Raw genomic sequence first — 16,795 nt, forward strand, 5'->3', positions numbered from 1 at the left:
TGCCACTGTGTCTGCTGGCCGCTGTGCATCTGTGGACGCTGCCAGAGAAAAGGAGAATTTACTTTTGCATATTTGTATTGCATTGTTGTTGTTTTTTTTAGGCAAAGAAAACAAAGGAAATTTATTACAGGGATTTATATATATATATATATATATATATATATATATATATATATATATATATATATATATATATATATATATGTGTGTGTGTGTGTGTGTGTGTGTGTGTGTGTGTTAGATAATTATTAACAGAGGCAGCTTTAGCATAAATAAGTTTACATATTAGGAAAACATTATTGACATATATTGCAGTAATATTGTGTATCACGAGGAGAGGTGGGGATTGTAATGTCTTTCTGAAGTTAAATAATCTGGCCATTTTATGTCAATTAGTCATGACATCATAAAAAAACAAAGAAAAAAACTCACAAATGGAGTACCCATGCTGAATCAGCGTTATGAACATTATTTCCATGTCTCTATGAAATAAAACATAAATCTCGTCCCACCCCCAGCCCAAATAAAAGTTATTCGAAACGTAAAGGTCTCAGCTAGGCTAATCATGTTGACTGATCAGCTAATCGATTATTCATGCACATCTCTGATCAATATACATCAATGATATATCAGCTGACAACATAATACCTGAAATGATCAGCTGGTTGGTAAATGAGTTTATCTGTTTACCACAACATGTATTTGCAAGCAGAAATGCAGAAAATGACCTGTTTCATTTTCAGAATTTTCAGCTTTTATTGGCTGTGATGATGTACAGGGTGGGGAAGCAAAATTTACAATGAACATTTAGTTGTTTTTTCTCAGCAGGCACTACGTCAATTGTTTTGAAACCAAACATATATTGATGTCATAATCATACCTAACACTATTATCCATACCTTTTCAGAAACTTTTGCCCATATGAGTAATCAGGAAAGCAAACGTCAAAGAGTGTGTGATTTGCTGAATGCACTCGTCACACCAAAGGAGATTTCAAAAATAGTTGGAGTGTCCATAAAGACTGTTTATAATGGAAAGAAGAGAATGACTATGAGCAACACCATTAGGAGAAAGTCTGGAAGATACTATTAAAGAAGAATGGGAGAAGTTGTCACCTGAATATCTGAGGAACACTTGCGCAAGTTTCAGGAAGTGTGTGAAGGCAGTTATTGAGAAAGAAGGAGGACACATAGAATAAAAACATTTTCTATTATGTCAATTTTCTTGTGGCAAATAAATTCTCATGACTTTCAATAAACTAATTGGTCATACACTGTCTTTCAATCCCTGCCTCAAAATATTGTACATTTTGCTTCCCCACCCTGTAGTGTCACAGGATTGGAGAAAAAAGACAAATACATGCAAAAAATAGAAAAAATTAAATGGGCATATAAAATAAATCAATCTAAGACAGGAGAACATATTTCATGACCATTTATCCTTGACATTTTTTCACTGATATAAATTCATTAATTTTCTGAACTGTTTAATGCTTGATAAAGACGCAGGGGTGCATGAAATATAATCAAATGTGCCGAAAGGTCTGAATTATAATATAAAAAATGTGCTGTTTCCACAGAAGTAGAATAATTGACTCCTCTCTGAAAAGCATAGACTCAGAGAACAGTAATCTCACACAAACATCATAATGTTATTTCCAAATGAGTCTCATGTGCCTGTTGTTATGCTTTTTTTTCGTTCATGGCCCTGTCTCCTAGGCCACTGTATTTGGACTGTGTTGTGAGGTTAGAGGGGTGGGTGGGGGGGGTTGAAAAGGAGAACAAGAGGAGGGGACGGAGGTGGAGGAGTTGGGGGGTGAAAGCAGATTTAGAGAGAAGAGTTCCTCAGTCGGTAATTATCAATCTCTCAGGAATGCAGCCACTGCTCTTACCAGACAAGCTGCTGCATGGCTACAGTGGCCTTGCAGCACGCCAAGTTGTATTACCCCTTTCATAGATCCCTGCACGGCACTGACACACACGCACATACACACACATTCACACACATACACACACCATCTATAGCTCCAGTGACTCCAGCTGCATATCCTCTTGGTTTATTCATGTCATTATTGTCTTCCAGAATTGTTGTGTTTGTGCTGTGTTTATTTTTATCACTGACATTACCTACATACTCTTTTTCTGAAACTGAATCCCTCCACCAGCAAACAAAGGGACCACATAATGTCAGTAAGGGATTGTCTTCCAGTCCAAGTCCTTCACCACTGTGTGTTTATGCTGATATGTTGGTATGAAATAGAATTGCTGGAAACTTGTGGCCACCCTGGACTCTGAATGAAATTCTCATAAAATATTTGCTGTCTTCATTCGTGTTTCCTGTAATCTTTCATGTCACTATAAAAGTCTGCTTTGAAAATAGGATGATAGGAAGTGATATATTTCGCACAGTGCCAGACATTTCACTGTGGAGAATCCAATTTGGCTGCCGTCGGTGTCACGATCTGGAGCTGGGTATTTCCAAGTTTTGTCTCCGTGTCTTCATCATCCATCACAGTTCTTGTTCCTTGAGTGTTAGCTCATGAAGTCTAGCCCAGACAAGGTTGCTTAAATCTGCTCTTGAGTCCTAGTGCTCTCCTTTGTTTGATAATGCCCAAAGAAGACAGCCAACGCCCTGACTGATGCCTGCAGGTGCCACACAGTAACACCAGTTTTCTCACTGCTGAACACTTGCCATTTACTCAGGTACAGTTTTCCCAACGCTGGTTTAAAAATGGTTATTGCCAAAACTGGTTGTTATTGTAAAACCGGTCTTTATAGGCACTTCTCAAGTCCAAATCATCCTTCTTGGCCTCCAGCATGACCATTATTGACCACTTTAATCTGTTACTTCCCGTTTTTGGATGCCGACCACATGTAGCCCACCCTTAACCTCGTTTGTTTGTTCTAAACTCAGCAGCTCAGGCATAGATGTGAATGTCCTCCTGGTTAAAGTGAACCAGTCCTAACTCAAACAAAGGTGGCTGCCTGTATCACTGCCACTCCCTCTTAGCTTTGCTTTACCCCTGTGAGGCAGCAGTCGAATGAACTTTGTGAGTTTGCCGGTGTGACTCATAGTTTTAGTTCCTGCAGACCCCCCCCCCCCATCCCTCCTTCTGCCGCTACTGCAAAATCGCTTTGTTCATATTTGCCAGATCCGATAAGTGTGTGAACTTAAGACGTGCATTGTTTGGAAACGTCGGCTCCTGTACCCTCTGATGTTCATCGATGAGCTGCTTGACCTTTTGAGTTTGGATAAAAAGTTTTAACATCTACATTTTATCAGATATTTGATGCTGCTATTCTATAATTTGGATGCAATTTGTTGATACGTATAATTTAAAGTAGGGCTGAACTTCTTGAAAATTGTGAAAGACTTAATTCTGAAATCAAGCCTCTTTTTTGTAAACAAACGCAACCTGTTTGCTTGTATTTATTATGAATGGGTCACTCCAGTCACTGTTTACCCATGGTGCAGTTTTCTTTGCATGTGCTGCTTTTGTTATTGATTTTGTTTATTCACATTTACTGCAAGCAGTTTTAGTAAAGAAAACTCCTTTTAAACATATTAGTCTTGAGTCTTGAGCTCAAACTGTGACTTGTCCATGACACTGACACAACTGAGATTGAATTTGTCACCTAGGTTTCCAAAGACTTCCTGTTTTAATCTGATTTTAGGTTAAAATAAATATTGCAAAGCACTGGTAACTCTGCTTGGACTTGCTAAGCTGCGCATCCGTGAGTCTTTTAGGCTTAGACCAGTTTTGAAATATAACAAAAACCGGCTTTCCCTCTTTCTTTAACACAACGCTTTGTCAAATAAAAGCACAATAAAGACAACAGTAAGAAGAAGTTCTTATCCCGGATTTGAACGCTGGCTTAGTATGCACAGTAACATACTCTACTGTGCTTTGCTTTAGGCAAGACAGCTGTCAGTGCTTTGCATTGCTTTAGTTTTGTTGACCCCCCTGAGTAAAAGGAGGTGGAGAGAGAAAACCAAGATTTGCTTTGGAATTTTCTTCCTGAGCCTCTTATACGTTGACAGAAGTAAACAATAAATAAACGTCATTTTCATTCTGGCTGTTTATTCCATGACACTGTGTAAACTATTATCAGGTCCTTTGCGACCAGTAGTTTGTCCCATGCTGATGTGTACACACCGCCGTCAATGTCAGGTAATCAGTCAGTCAGGTATTGACACTGCGTTGAGGTTTGCTGCGTTCGAGTGGTACCTCCTGTCCAATGTGAAAGCCTGACGTCTTTTGTTAAGGATAAGTAAACAGCATGTTGGAACACATGCCTGCTCCGGCACGACTGGGGCTGGGCTGCAAAACCACAGCAGATTTACTGTGAGAGAAACACACAGAGAGAGCTTAGAACGTTTTTCTGTTTATATGTTAGTTCGGGGCATATGACTTGGCAATGCTATAGGATGCCTGTTTAACCTTTATATGATATGAGCTACTGAAAACTAGTAGGGTTTTCTATTCTGTTATTTATTTTGCAGAAGATCATTTGTAAAACTGTACTTGGAGCATTACTTAAGCATTTATGAATTGGTAGGTGTGGTTAGGGATTAAGTTATTGTTGGGACAAATAAAACAGCTCTGTAATCAAGATGTCAGCGCTTTAACGTTGAGAAAAACCCTTTTTGATTGAAGAACAGATTGTGATAGTGGCATTTAACTTGTGTAACCCCAACATTTAAAGCAATTTGTATAAAAGCCTCATCAAACAGGCTACCTTATATATTTACAGTTGTGAGGATGTTAATCTGTGTATGTCACTTCATGACATTTGTTTGCCAAAATGAAAATTGCAGGTTATGTGTAACTATGGCAATGATGTAGTGAGTCACCTCCTTGTGATCAGACTACCCAGCAGTCCAGTGGGTGGTCCTCTGCCGCTTCCCAGAGTTCTTCGTTTTACTTTTGTCCCTGTGTGATGGAAATAATACGAGGAGTTGTTGTATTCGTAGTGGCCTGTGGGCTATAAATGAATGAACCAGCCCCCTTCTCCCAAGAGAGGCATCTGCTTAGTGCTGACTGTAGCCAATACCGACGCACGGATCTTAGTCATGTCCAAATGACTGTAATTTGGAGCAGGAGAAACACAGCACTTAGTGCAGGGAGAGGCCTGGTACTTTACTTTACAGAAGATGGATGCTCTGTCTTGTTATTGGCCTTTCACTACAACTCACTCCTACAGTATGTCTACTCCCTACAAACTTTAGGACACTTGACATGTGCCGCAGTGAATAAGTTTAACTTGGCTGCATTAAGATAATAAACTACTTTTAAGCTGCCTGCTTATGTATAAACTTTAGAAAAGGATTCAAGTGCTTGAAGTGCACGTCCTAAGCCTCTCGTGCAGAGGTACATACTTCTGATGTGAGTTTATGGGGAGTCCTCCCTTATTCAAGAAGCAAATTTAAGTTTAGTTTTTTCTACTTCATGTGATAGTGATGACCTCCGCCTGCATTGGAAATGATACTTCCCAGTCTTCTTCACTTGAAATGTCAGTGGTAAGATGCTAACATTCCCAAGTTTTGACTGATAAAAATGTAATTAATGACTCATGTGTTTAAGACATCTGGGTTTAGAAATGCCCGAACATCTGCCTGAAAATTTTCCATAAGCTACATCCAAACCAGAGTCATCTTCCATCCCATCACCATTCCCTCTGTTGGTTGCACAAGGCTTTGATGACGAAAGCTGTTTGGAAAAGTGACTTTGTAATCTTCAGAGAACATGACACATAGGTTTATGTGGTTTGGTTGTCTTTAGTCTCGTCTGGGGCAGGAAGATATTCCTTCCTCACAGGGAGATGTTTGGTGAGATTGCTTACACGCTGCTTGTGTAAGAAGAAATTTGTCTCCAGTGTTTGTCATGCGTAGCCGTGAAGCGTTCAACAGCCAAAAACCTTTTTTTGAACTTTCTCACCAGCAAATCATGGGGATTCTCCCTCTCCAACCTTCACACTCAGCCCTTTTACAAGCTGTGACTTCTGTCATCTTAACAGTCTGTTCCTCATTTTAGGCTGTGATTTGGAGATAAGTATCTAATAAAGAACGCAGCTGGAAGAAGCCCAGTGTAAGCCACAGATCCCCAGGAGCAGAGCTGGGAAATCTGCCTCAGAGAAATCTGCCTCAGAGTACATACAGTTTAGCAAGGTGAAGGGTGGAGGAAAAGAAGAAGAAGAGGAGGAGGAAGGACGATGAGGTCATTTCACTGAGGGTTAAATAAACACAACGTAAAGATACAAGAACTTCAAAACAGAAACTACTTTGATATGAATGGATACCTTTGACTGAAAATGACACGTTGCACATTAGTGACAGTTTGTTTTCTGTCCGTTAGCTCTTCCTCGTTCGCTGTTGTGCCTGTGTGTAAAAGTGCATGAGCCTACGGGTGCGGCTTTGTGAATTATGACTCCATGTTATGGAATGAAGGGAGCGTTGCCAGCTCTTTCTTCGCAGAACTGTGAAGTTTGGTTTTGAAGCAGAAGGGGGGTCTGTGTAGCCTGAATGAGCAGTACCCACGGAAACACACAAACATATACAGCATAAACACACCAACCATGTGACATGATCGAAAGAATGAGACTTGCAACACTCGTCAGGTACTGTATTTCAGACAACAGCTAAAATAGATCAAACTACTTGTTTTGTTAATTTTACATTATTAATAAGCATTCTCCAAAGTTTAGTGTGTTGATGTGAAATCTTTATAGGTCTTGTCTAGTTTCAGTTTATTTAGAAAAATCCCTTTGTAGATACTTGAAACCTGTTTGTCATGAGTAATCCATCATAGTTAACGTTGGTGCATTTAAGGAAGCGGCAACATCCAGATGAAGTCAAGGAGCAGAAAAGCAAGAGAGTAATGAGCTGTGTTTGTTGGGAAATTGCACCTGGAAGGCAGAAAGTTATCAATTATGAAAAGTGTTTTGAGCTCACTGTAATGTCATTGAATTTGGCAGCTTTTTGAATAAAACTGACAGTGCTCAAATATGAGATGTGGGGATTTTCTTAAGTGCCCGTTGAGATACTTGATTGAACTTTTCAAAAGATTTTGTTTTCTTTTTTTTTTTTTTCATTACATTTTTTATTAATGTTCACTGCAATAGATTAGCATCATAAATCTAAACTATGAGCTTTAATCAAAGGAATTTGGAGGTTATCTAAAATGGTCAGTTTAAATAGTATTTGATGATGATCGCTAAAATAAACTGTCTTTCTTTTTCCAGGGCGTAGTTCCAGTCTGAGGTGGTATGTCAAACCGTGACTCGCTGGGGTTCGGGGACTTGCTCCCCCAAGATGTGGTTGAAATATTTGCCCAAGAGAAACACAGTAAAAGGGGGCGGAAGAAGCGCAGTCACTCCCTGGGACGGGCCCTGGGTTGGCTGAAGGGCAAGAAGAAGAAGAATATCGGCGCTAAGGGGCAGAACCTGGGTCTAGGTCCTGCACTTGACCTGGCCTTGGATGGGCATCCCGCTGGACAAAAGGGGGCCCCGAAGTCAGGGAAGCAGAGCCATCCACAGGGCAACAGTCACGGTAGGTGCACATAGGATGATTTATCGTGTTATAAGTCATTATATCTCCCTATAAAACATTACCAAATTACTAATTTTGTGCATATTTTTTTAACTGTAGGTGCACAGGTTTACTTATTTTATATTTAATAATAAGTAATGTTGTTTCAGTTGCTTGCTGTCAGCTTTAGATTGCCAAAGCGTATCTGAATACATCATAGCAGTTTGCACAGAATAAGGTTTCTATTGACACTATTAGTCATTCGCCCAAGTCAGTCTAAATTTTATTCTGACATGTCGACGAACCTGTCCGGAGAGTATTTTAATCGAAAATTAAAATGATAAAACTTCAAATTTCTACTCATCACATTATGTAATGAATAAATATCAAAATAGGAAGCATTGTCGTAACATGAGTTCCTAAACAAATAAGAATAAAGTGTTGGGAACCAGTTGAATATCCTGCTCCTTGGTTCTCAGGCCTGTGTGTTTATTCACTGGAGGGATGTTTGAACAGACTTCCTACTTGCCTTCTGACCTTCATCTTACTTTGTTTGCTGTGAAAAAAAAATCTCTGTCAGTCCTGTTCTGTGATACCATCGCTACTTACCTGGTCTTCAGGTTACACAGAATAGGCAGAGTGCTGGAGTGTAGCTGTCATCCACACTGGATGGGTATGAAGTGGGTGGTGTATCTTTTGCAGTCACAACTATACACAGTCAACACTTAAATAAAAACCACACACAGGCAAAGCTCAGCAACCGTTCACACATTTCTACAGAAATCATCAGATTTTGTGCGAGCCTGCACATGTGCATTAATGAGGTTTGTCTGCATCCTGTACTTTTTGATTTGGCACATGAGTGGGCACATGTTGAAACTGTGATCACCAAGTGTAGTTTTTATACAGGGTGGGGAAGCAAAATTTACAATGAACATTTAGTTGTTTTTTCTCAGCAGGCACTACGTCAATTGTTTTGAAACCAAACATATATTGATGTCATAATCATACCTAACACTATTATCCATACCTTTTCAGAAACTTTTGCCCATATGAGTAATCAGGAAAGCAAACGTCAAAGTGTGTGATTTGCTGAATGCACTCGTCACACCAAAGGAGATTTCAAAAATAGTTGGAGTGTCCATAAAGACTGTTTATAATGTAAAGAAGAGAATGACTATGAGCAAAACTATTACGAGAAAGTCTGGAAGATACTATTAAAGAAGAATGGGAGAAGTTGTCACCCGAATATTTGAGGAACACTTGCGCAAGTTTCAGGAAGCGTGTGAAGGCAGTTATTGAGAAAGAAGGAGGACACATAGAATAAAAACATTTTCTATCATGTACATTTTCTTGTGGCAAATAAATTCTCATGACTTTCAATAAACTAATTGGTCATACACTGTCTTTCAATCCCTGCCTCAAAATATTGTAAATTTTGCTTCCCCACCCTGTACTCTCATTAGTTAGACCTTTTAACCTATCAGAGCTGAAACACAAAAATTATTTGACAAACAAACCAAACTTTGTCCCATGAAGCTGCCTTATACAACAGCCCAAAATTACCACAGTATTTGCCTACGGTTGTTTGTTTGTCTGTCGGTGCTTGTGTACTTTATGCTAATAGTCTGTAGATGCACAGACCTCTGCCTGTTTCCCTTGTTGCTGCCTCTCCAGTTGGAGACTTGGAGCTTGTAGTTTAGCAGGTGTTGGGGGATTTCCATGGGATTACGCAGTCAAACTATACACACAACACAAGATGAATATGTATAAATATTTTCAGTCACATCTGCGGTTAATGATGAATGCATAGACAGATTCGTCATCATTGGCTCATACATGTAGAATATATTACACAATCTATGCTCTGTATTCCTGCACACACAAGCATTTGTCTTTGATTAGTTACAACAACAAAGCGCAAAGAGGTTTGTAGAGAAAATTTGCCAAAGATGGATTATAGGCTAAAGGTTATGAATCTTTTATTTTTCTTTACATGTGAACTTAATGAAATTACAGTACAAAACAAACCTGTATGTCTTGAAGGTTATCAGATGATAGAAATAACAATAATATTCCTAATTGTTCATGATCATGGTTTCATTAGTGTATAATTATGGGGACAACAGGGAATTATGTTTTCACTACTTGGAATGATCCATTTATATACAGACAGAGCATGTTGCCATATACCAGGGGTGGGCAGTCCTGGTCCTTGAGGGTCAGTATCCTGCCTGTTTTAGATGTTTCCCTCTTCCAGCACACCTGAAGGTCATTATCAGGCTTCTGCAGAGCTTGATGATAGGCTTATCATGTGAACCAGGTGTGTTGGAAGAGGGAAACAGGAGGATAAAACATGCAGGATACCGGCCCTTGAGGACCAGGATTGCCCACCCCTGCCATATACAGTAACCCAGAATTGGCATCTTCTTCTCCTTCTTCTGTCACATTTTGCTGTGCTCATGTGTTCGTTTGTAGTGGAGTTTGTGTTGTGCTAGAAGCTAGTCATTTACTGTTTTTCCTAAGCCAACAGTAAGTAGAAGAAGGAAGGGAAGGAGGAACTTGGGAGTGAGTTTAAAGCAGTGTATGGCTTTCAGCACCAATTTTTCATCAAATCTGTAAAACCGGAAGGATTGCCTAAGTATCACAAATGCGTTAGTCTTTCTGTGGTTACGCACCTGAATCACTTCCCTCATGGTGAAGAACTTTGAAGTGGACTCTATGACAAGCAGTCTGTTTGTTTACATACCAAACCGAAACGGAAACCAAACAGTCACTCGGGTCTTTTTGGAATTCCATGCAGCTTCAGCAGCAAGAAGCAAAGAAGTTGTTTCCATGTTTGTTGCTGCTGTGGCTGTGTAGAATTCCCATTCCCGCAATGCACTCACAACAAAATTTCCCAAAAGGCTCAAGTGACATATCGGTTTGGTATGTAAACAAATGGACTGCTTGTGATGGAGTACACTTCAAAGTTGTTCACCATGAGGCAAGTAATTCAGGTGCATAAGAATGGAAAGACAAATGGATTTATGATACTTAGGCTATCACTTGGGTTTTACAGATTTGATGAAAAATTGGTGATGAACGTCATGCTTTAAGGATTGATGTAAGGAAACCAACTAAGGATGCAAAGATACATCAGCCCAACATCATCAAGCAACAGGACATTTCACTAATGCTAGTGTATGATATTTATCTGTTGTGGTTTTTCATGACTGTTTTTCATTGAAATTGTTATATGCCCCATATGTGTAAGAATTTTACATTCATGCATCCCTAAAAACCACAGAAGTCCTTTTCATTTACCACATATCAGTACATATTATACATCCTTTAAAATCTGGAACATGAAAAAAACACACTGGAGTGCACATTGAATGTTCTCTTAATTTGTATATCAGCTGTAGTTTTGAAAAGCATTAAGGTTACAGAAATGTCTCAATTTAAAGCAGGGAATGTCATAATTATGATAGAAGTACCAGTTGCTAGCATGGGCTGCTATTGAGCGGTCAGCTGTGAATGTGTTGTGTATGGTTGTGTCTGGCATCCAGATTGTTGGTGCTGGCAAACACCACAAACTCCTTGCAGACGCTTCCTCTGATTAGGAAGGAGCTCAGCAATTCTCAAAATGCAGTCAGAGGAGGTTTACTGGGAGCAGGACACGGTGCAATGTAACACACTTGCCCAGAGAATTGAAAGCCTCCAGCTGAGTCTCTGATGATGATCTGTATTGATGCCAGAGGGGCCTCCTGCCTACTAAATGCCTGGTATTGCAGGCACGGTGCCAGTTAATTAAAAGCCATGCCAGAGCTGTTACAGTGAGGAACAAGGGGTTCTGTTTTTCCTGACCCCTCTACTTGCACTGCTCTTCCTCGTACTGAGCCACGGACTCCCATAAATTAGGCGAATGCAGCATGTATACATATAAATGTCAAGGTTTTGGGAGGTAATGGAACACAGAGCAAGCAGCAGACCAGTGTAAACTCAAGTGCATTTCAATTAAAACAACATATAGAACCATATTTCAATACATAATGCTTTATTGTCCTGAAAAACAACTGCATATCCAATCCAACTTTATTTGTAAAGCACTTTAAAACAACCACAGTGGACCAAAGTGCTGTACAGAAGACTAAAAGCACAATACATCAAATTAATAAAGCATTAAGAAACAACAAAATTAAATAAATTAAACAAGTTAATGTATAAAAACAAAAACAAAATGTCAATAATGCAAGCATGTTAAAAAGCCAAGGAGAAAGAAGAGATTTAAAAACAGGCATCGAGCAGGCCTGTCTGATATACAGAGGCAGGTTTGTTCACAGTCTGGGACCAGCAGCAGCAAAGGCCTGATCTCCTTGGAGCTTACAGGATGTTCTCGGCACTATCAAGCATATGTGCATTTATTATTTCAATAATCAGTAATATGATAATATAAACCAAACAAACTAACCTGCAATTAAAACATCTGAGAATGACACCCCCTAATGTGGTTTCTTTGTAGTTTTGTTTGTGGATGCAGATTCCTTTGGATTAGCAGTGTAATCGTCCAAATTCTGTCTAGGGTTAACTCACCCTTTGGTCTTCTGGGAACTTTGCAAACAAACCCATGGAGTTTGACCAGAGGGGAAACACTAGCAGGTTGCTGTGATAAAACCTGGCCTCTTGGACCATTCGATACAGTAAACCCAATAACTCTGCCTTGTCAAACTTTCTCTGAAGACTTAACCTGATTGTCCTTTTGCTGAATTCCAGACACTGACAGTGCACCTAAAAGCACATCTGTGATAGTGATATACAGCCCTTCCTTATAGTCAGTTGACCTGATCAGGTTTGAAACCCACCGGCACCTCTTACACAACTCTCCTGCCTCTGGGATCCAGTCATAGTTTCATGAGGGATTCCCTGAGTTTGGTTTAAAGGCAGATGTACAGAGGTGAGGTGAACAGAGGACTGATTAGGCTGTTCAGTCTTACCAAAGGTATGCTCAGAAGGTCACCTGTTTGTTCTAACACTCCCTTTGAGATTCCTCACATTCCTTAGCTTTATAAAGATATTTCTTTGAGGAAGCTAGAAATAGGGGGCCTTTTGTGTAAGTGTGTGTTTGGTATGCCAGGTGACGGACCACATCAGGCATTTTACTGGAGTTTTGTTCTAAACAGTGCTTAAGTTAAGAAAGCTTATGAGGACTAAGTGTATTTATCTGTATTTTCTCTTAGTTTATCATTTAGGATAAAGCGGTGTCAGTTAAAGGTACAATGTGTAGCATGTGACTTTGATAAACTGTTGCCACATCAGTTGAGATTTGATAGAATTGTATAAGAAATTTGCGGGTTTCAAGGGTTGGATTTCTTATTAAATTTTTCAGACTGTACTGGATGTATACAGTGAAATTACATTGTGATGTGAAGTTGAAAAAGGTATGTTGACAGAAAAGCAGCAAAACATGAAGAAAGAACTTGGGGATAAGTGTAAATTCAGGTTTATGAGATTTAACAGTGCAAATTAAAATGGAATAAAGAAGTCAAACATGATTGATTATGAAAAATTATCTCATAATATAACAAAACATTTGTTTCAATCTAATCATTGCATGAATGTTATCTTTTTAAGGACACAGGATGTTATTGTAGTTATGTTTTGACGATGACACAATAGCAATGACGGGCAGGCAAACAGGTTTTGGAAAAGTGACAGATAAAGTTTCACTTTCTTGCTCTCAAAATGGGAAATAATCAAGTCTGTGCAGTGACTTTAGGGAGTGGGTTCCTTCTGAAACATGATCGTAATAATTAGTTTTTTATGAGTGTTTTCTGTCTTATGCTTATTGAAAGAAAGTCATTGACGTATCAAGGTTACAGTTTGAGGTCACAGCTTTTTTTTTCATAATTTTTTGCCTGAAAGCAACAAGAAAAAAAACAAGCACAACTTTCCCAATGTATGTGAGAGTATGAGTGACGCTACTGTTGACGCTGTGGGAACTTCAGCCATGGAGGATTTCATGACCTGTATAGTAAACAGTTACGCAAATGCCTGTTTATAATCACAGGGTTTTCCGAGCATTTGAAAGGGTTTTAATTTAATAGGTGATGCATCGCCACGCCCAAGTGGTAGCAGAGATCATATTTAGGTGACACAAAATGGTTACAGAGGTTTACTAAGTGCCAATTTGCCCTCTAGTCCGATCTGAATCATGCACTCGAGTTTCATTTCATCAAGTTCCTCTTATTCTGTGCAATCTAATGTTTGGTATCAGAGTTACCAAACCAAGAGAGGCAGCCAAAAGCAACACTTATTCTTTATGAAATCAAACATTGTTTCATTGTGTCAAGATATGGAGATACCTTACAGTGGTTCTGCACAGACTGCACAGGTCATTGTCACAAAAGGAATATGTTTGGCAACGCTCTGTGTTAAGGAGATAAATACGGGTTTGGAAACCTGTGAGTCACTAGTCAATGTTTTTGGAATCCAAGGAGCCAGTTTTGGAGCAACACGGGTTTACTGTAAAGGCTGGAAATTCATGATAATATTACTGAAGATTATTGTTGATGAGTAGCTTTCGTCTTCCAGAACATGCTGTCCTCTCTGATGCGTTCAAGGACTCTAGCTGTGATAAGCCTGACTTGGATATAACAGAGGGACTTGCCAGATTCACATGAACACAACCTGATGTTTTAGTGCCCAGGGGTGTCAGAGGGGTGATCTAGAATTTAATTCATATTAATAAGGTAGAAGATATGTGAACCGGTTTCATTTCTGTACTCAGATTTTTTTAGGTTAAACATTAAAGTCCCTCAGAGCAAACGCAATAAAGTTTAGATATTTTCTCACCTTGCAGTTTTTTAACTCTTGTTTCACTTGTTTCTCTATAACAGTTCCCAGTAACCCCCCCTATGTCACACCATGTACATATGCAGCCATGATGATTTAAATATGTACATAAAATTTCATTTTAAATTTTAATTCTTTATTTATATAAATATTTCTATAAATACCAAATTTCTTATTTTTACCCTCAGCCTTTGCTGCAGGGTATTGTCATCAGTTCGTCGTCCGTTTGTCTGTCCATATGTGTAAAAACTTTGGCATGGGCTGAAGGCTGAGACTTTTCAAGTGCGGGCATGTTATGTTTCTCTTTATATTTTCAGTTTTCACTTGTTTGTGTTTTTTTCTGTCTTTTTCTCTGCATTTGCTTGTTGTATGTTGCTGCTTCTAAATGAAATTTCTCCATGGTGGGATGAATAAAGTCTTATCTTATCTTATCTTATCTTATCTTATCTTATCTTATCTTATCTTATCTTATCTTATCTTATCTTATCTTATCTTATCTTATCTTATCTTATCTTATCTTATCTTATCTTATCTTATCTTATCTTATCTTATCTTATCAGAATGTGACCCTGTCTTGTTGCCTATAGCAGTGTTTTACTGACAGTAACAATACACAGCAGGAGCCTGTAGCAAAATTCTGCTTACATTAAACACGTACAAACACGTCTGAATATTTTTACATTTTCCTGCTCTCTTTTATGGGATTTCCTTTATTGCTGATGGCTAAGTCTATTAAAAGAGCCTCACTGTTGTGACGCTTTAAGAGAGCAAGAGTCTGTAAAGTGACGGTAGAGGTTCAGGATGTAAACTGGAGGCACATAAGGGCACAGGAATGCATTTGTTTGCATTGTGTGTATATTTTTGGAGAAATCTGATACATGCTGGTTAGCTGGCACACAGATTATATTGTCTGGCGCTGAATTAGAGTGCAACCCTGCGTGCCAGATGATGCAGGTGTATCTGTTACCTGGATTGTTGTCCTTGTCACACCATACTTCTTCACTGTGACGTTTATGTTTAATTCATTGCAAACCAGGCGCGTAAAGGTAATCAATAGATTGCGCAAGCTTGAGCAGGATGCGTTAGCACGTAAGGTAGCAAGACTATGTGAGCTCGATTAAACACTGGAAGACTTTTCCCACTGTCATCATACCCCGTAGAGTTTGGTTGGTGCTGATTAGAGAGGCTTAAGCACCTGGCAGACAGAACCCTCACAGCAGAGAGAATGTCTGTGCATGGCGGCGCAAAACAAGAGACACAGGCAAGTTAGGGCAGGGACTGGAGGTGTGTGTGGCGTAGATGCATCTGTTTGATTTCCATGAGAGGTTGTATTACCAGAGAACTGAATTCCTCACAGATGAGACAGGAAGTAGTTAAATTTAACCCCTATTAACAAAAATAAAATAATAAAAAAAAGTCCACTCTTCTGCGACAGGTCAGCTGTTCTTTTTAAGACACGGTTTGGAAGCAGACGGATGAGGATTAATCATAGTTTGGTCATAGTTTATCAGGGTTTTCCACACTATTAAACCACCTTATATTATTGTTTTTATTTGGTTGTTGTTGTTTCTATAGTAACTAAGATGGACAAAAAGAAAAAAACAAACAAACATTATGCTGAGTGCTGTCTTTTATGGTCACGCTAGGAGTATTTATTTATTTATTTATTTATTTATTGCAATTGAGATTTGACTCTGTATTATTGAGTCTCTATTGTAGCTATGCTGATGTAAACTTTCTTGTTGACACTCTATAAACAATATGTTGTTAAAATCGACATAATTTAATTTAAATATTCTTTTTCTAAATGTACACTTCAGTTACAAAAAGTAGAAATATTATTTTTGGACACTGTCCTTGCTTGTGAGTATAATGTGAAAATCTAGAACCTGTGTGTTTTTGTATGGAAATACTAAAGTTTAACCTGTATGTCTCATTCTTTTTTTTTTTTTTTTTTTTTTAATAATTTGGCCAGTTTTCAGAGTTTTAACCCTTTATACTGATATTTAAAAGGTTAAGAATATCTTACATTCATGGTTAGGAAAGACATGAGTTGAAACATGTAACTATTAAAATCAAAATAATATGTACAGTATTTATAATGTTTTTATGACATCTTTTCCGTGTAACCATGTTTGGCCTCCAGGGACACTAAAAGTTTGCTTTTTTAAATTCAGGTCTAAGGGTTAACATCATGAGAACATGCAGTTTTAGTCAAATTTTCTGCTAATAAAATGATTGAAGATCTTGGGAAAACCCTGGTTTATGTTGACAGTTTGATGTTAGATTATTTTTTTTATCTGATTTTACAACTTTCCTAGAAAGTTGAATCATTAATGTTAAATAAGTGGAGTAACAAAAATGTGTGGGACTGATTTCAAAATCTATTTTAAGCAGACTGGAAACATTTTCCGTTGTTTTCCAGACTGGATCA

General features: G+C 38.6%; 1 protein-coding gene across 5 annotated transcripts in view; it reads left to right on the forward strand.

The window, feature by feature from the left end:
* LOC115413474 (titin-like) overlaps positions 1-16,795 on the forward strand; it is a 30,850-nt gene that overhangs the window by 2,615 nt on the left and 11,440 nt on the right. For 4 of the 5 annotated variants that reach the window (XM_030126338.1, XM_030126337.1, XM_030126333.1 and 1 more), the window contains exon 2: positions 7,242-7,548. In XM_030126338.1, coding sequence (XP_029982198.1) covers positions 7,266-7,548 — 283 coding nt within the window. In that variant the 5' untranslated portion in view covers positions 7,242-7,265. Of the gene's footprint in view, positions 1-7,239; positions 7,549-16,795 lie in introns of all 5 variants that reach the window. The other variant, XM_030126334.1, reaches the window with a different exon arrangement.

This window comes from Sphaeramia orbicularis, chromosome 22 (genome assembly GCF_902148855.1).
Source record: "Sphaeramia orbicularis chromosome 22, fSphaOr1.1, whole genome shotgun sequence".
Taxonomy (NCBI): Eukaryota; Metazoa; Chordata; class Actinopteri; order Kurtiformes; family Apogonidae; genus Sphaeramia; species Sphaeramia orbicularis.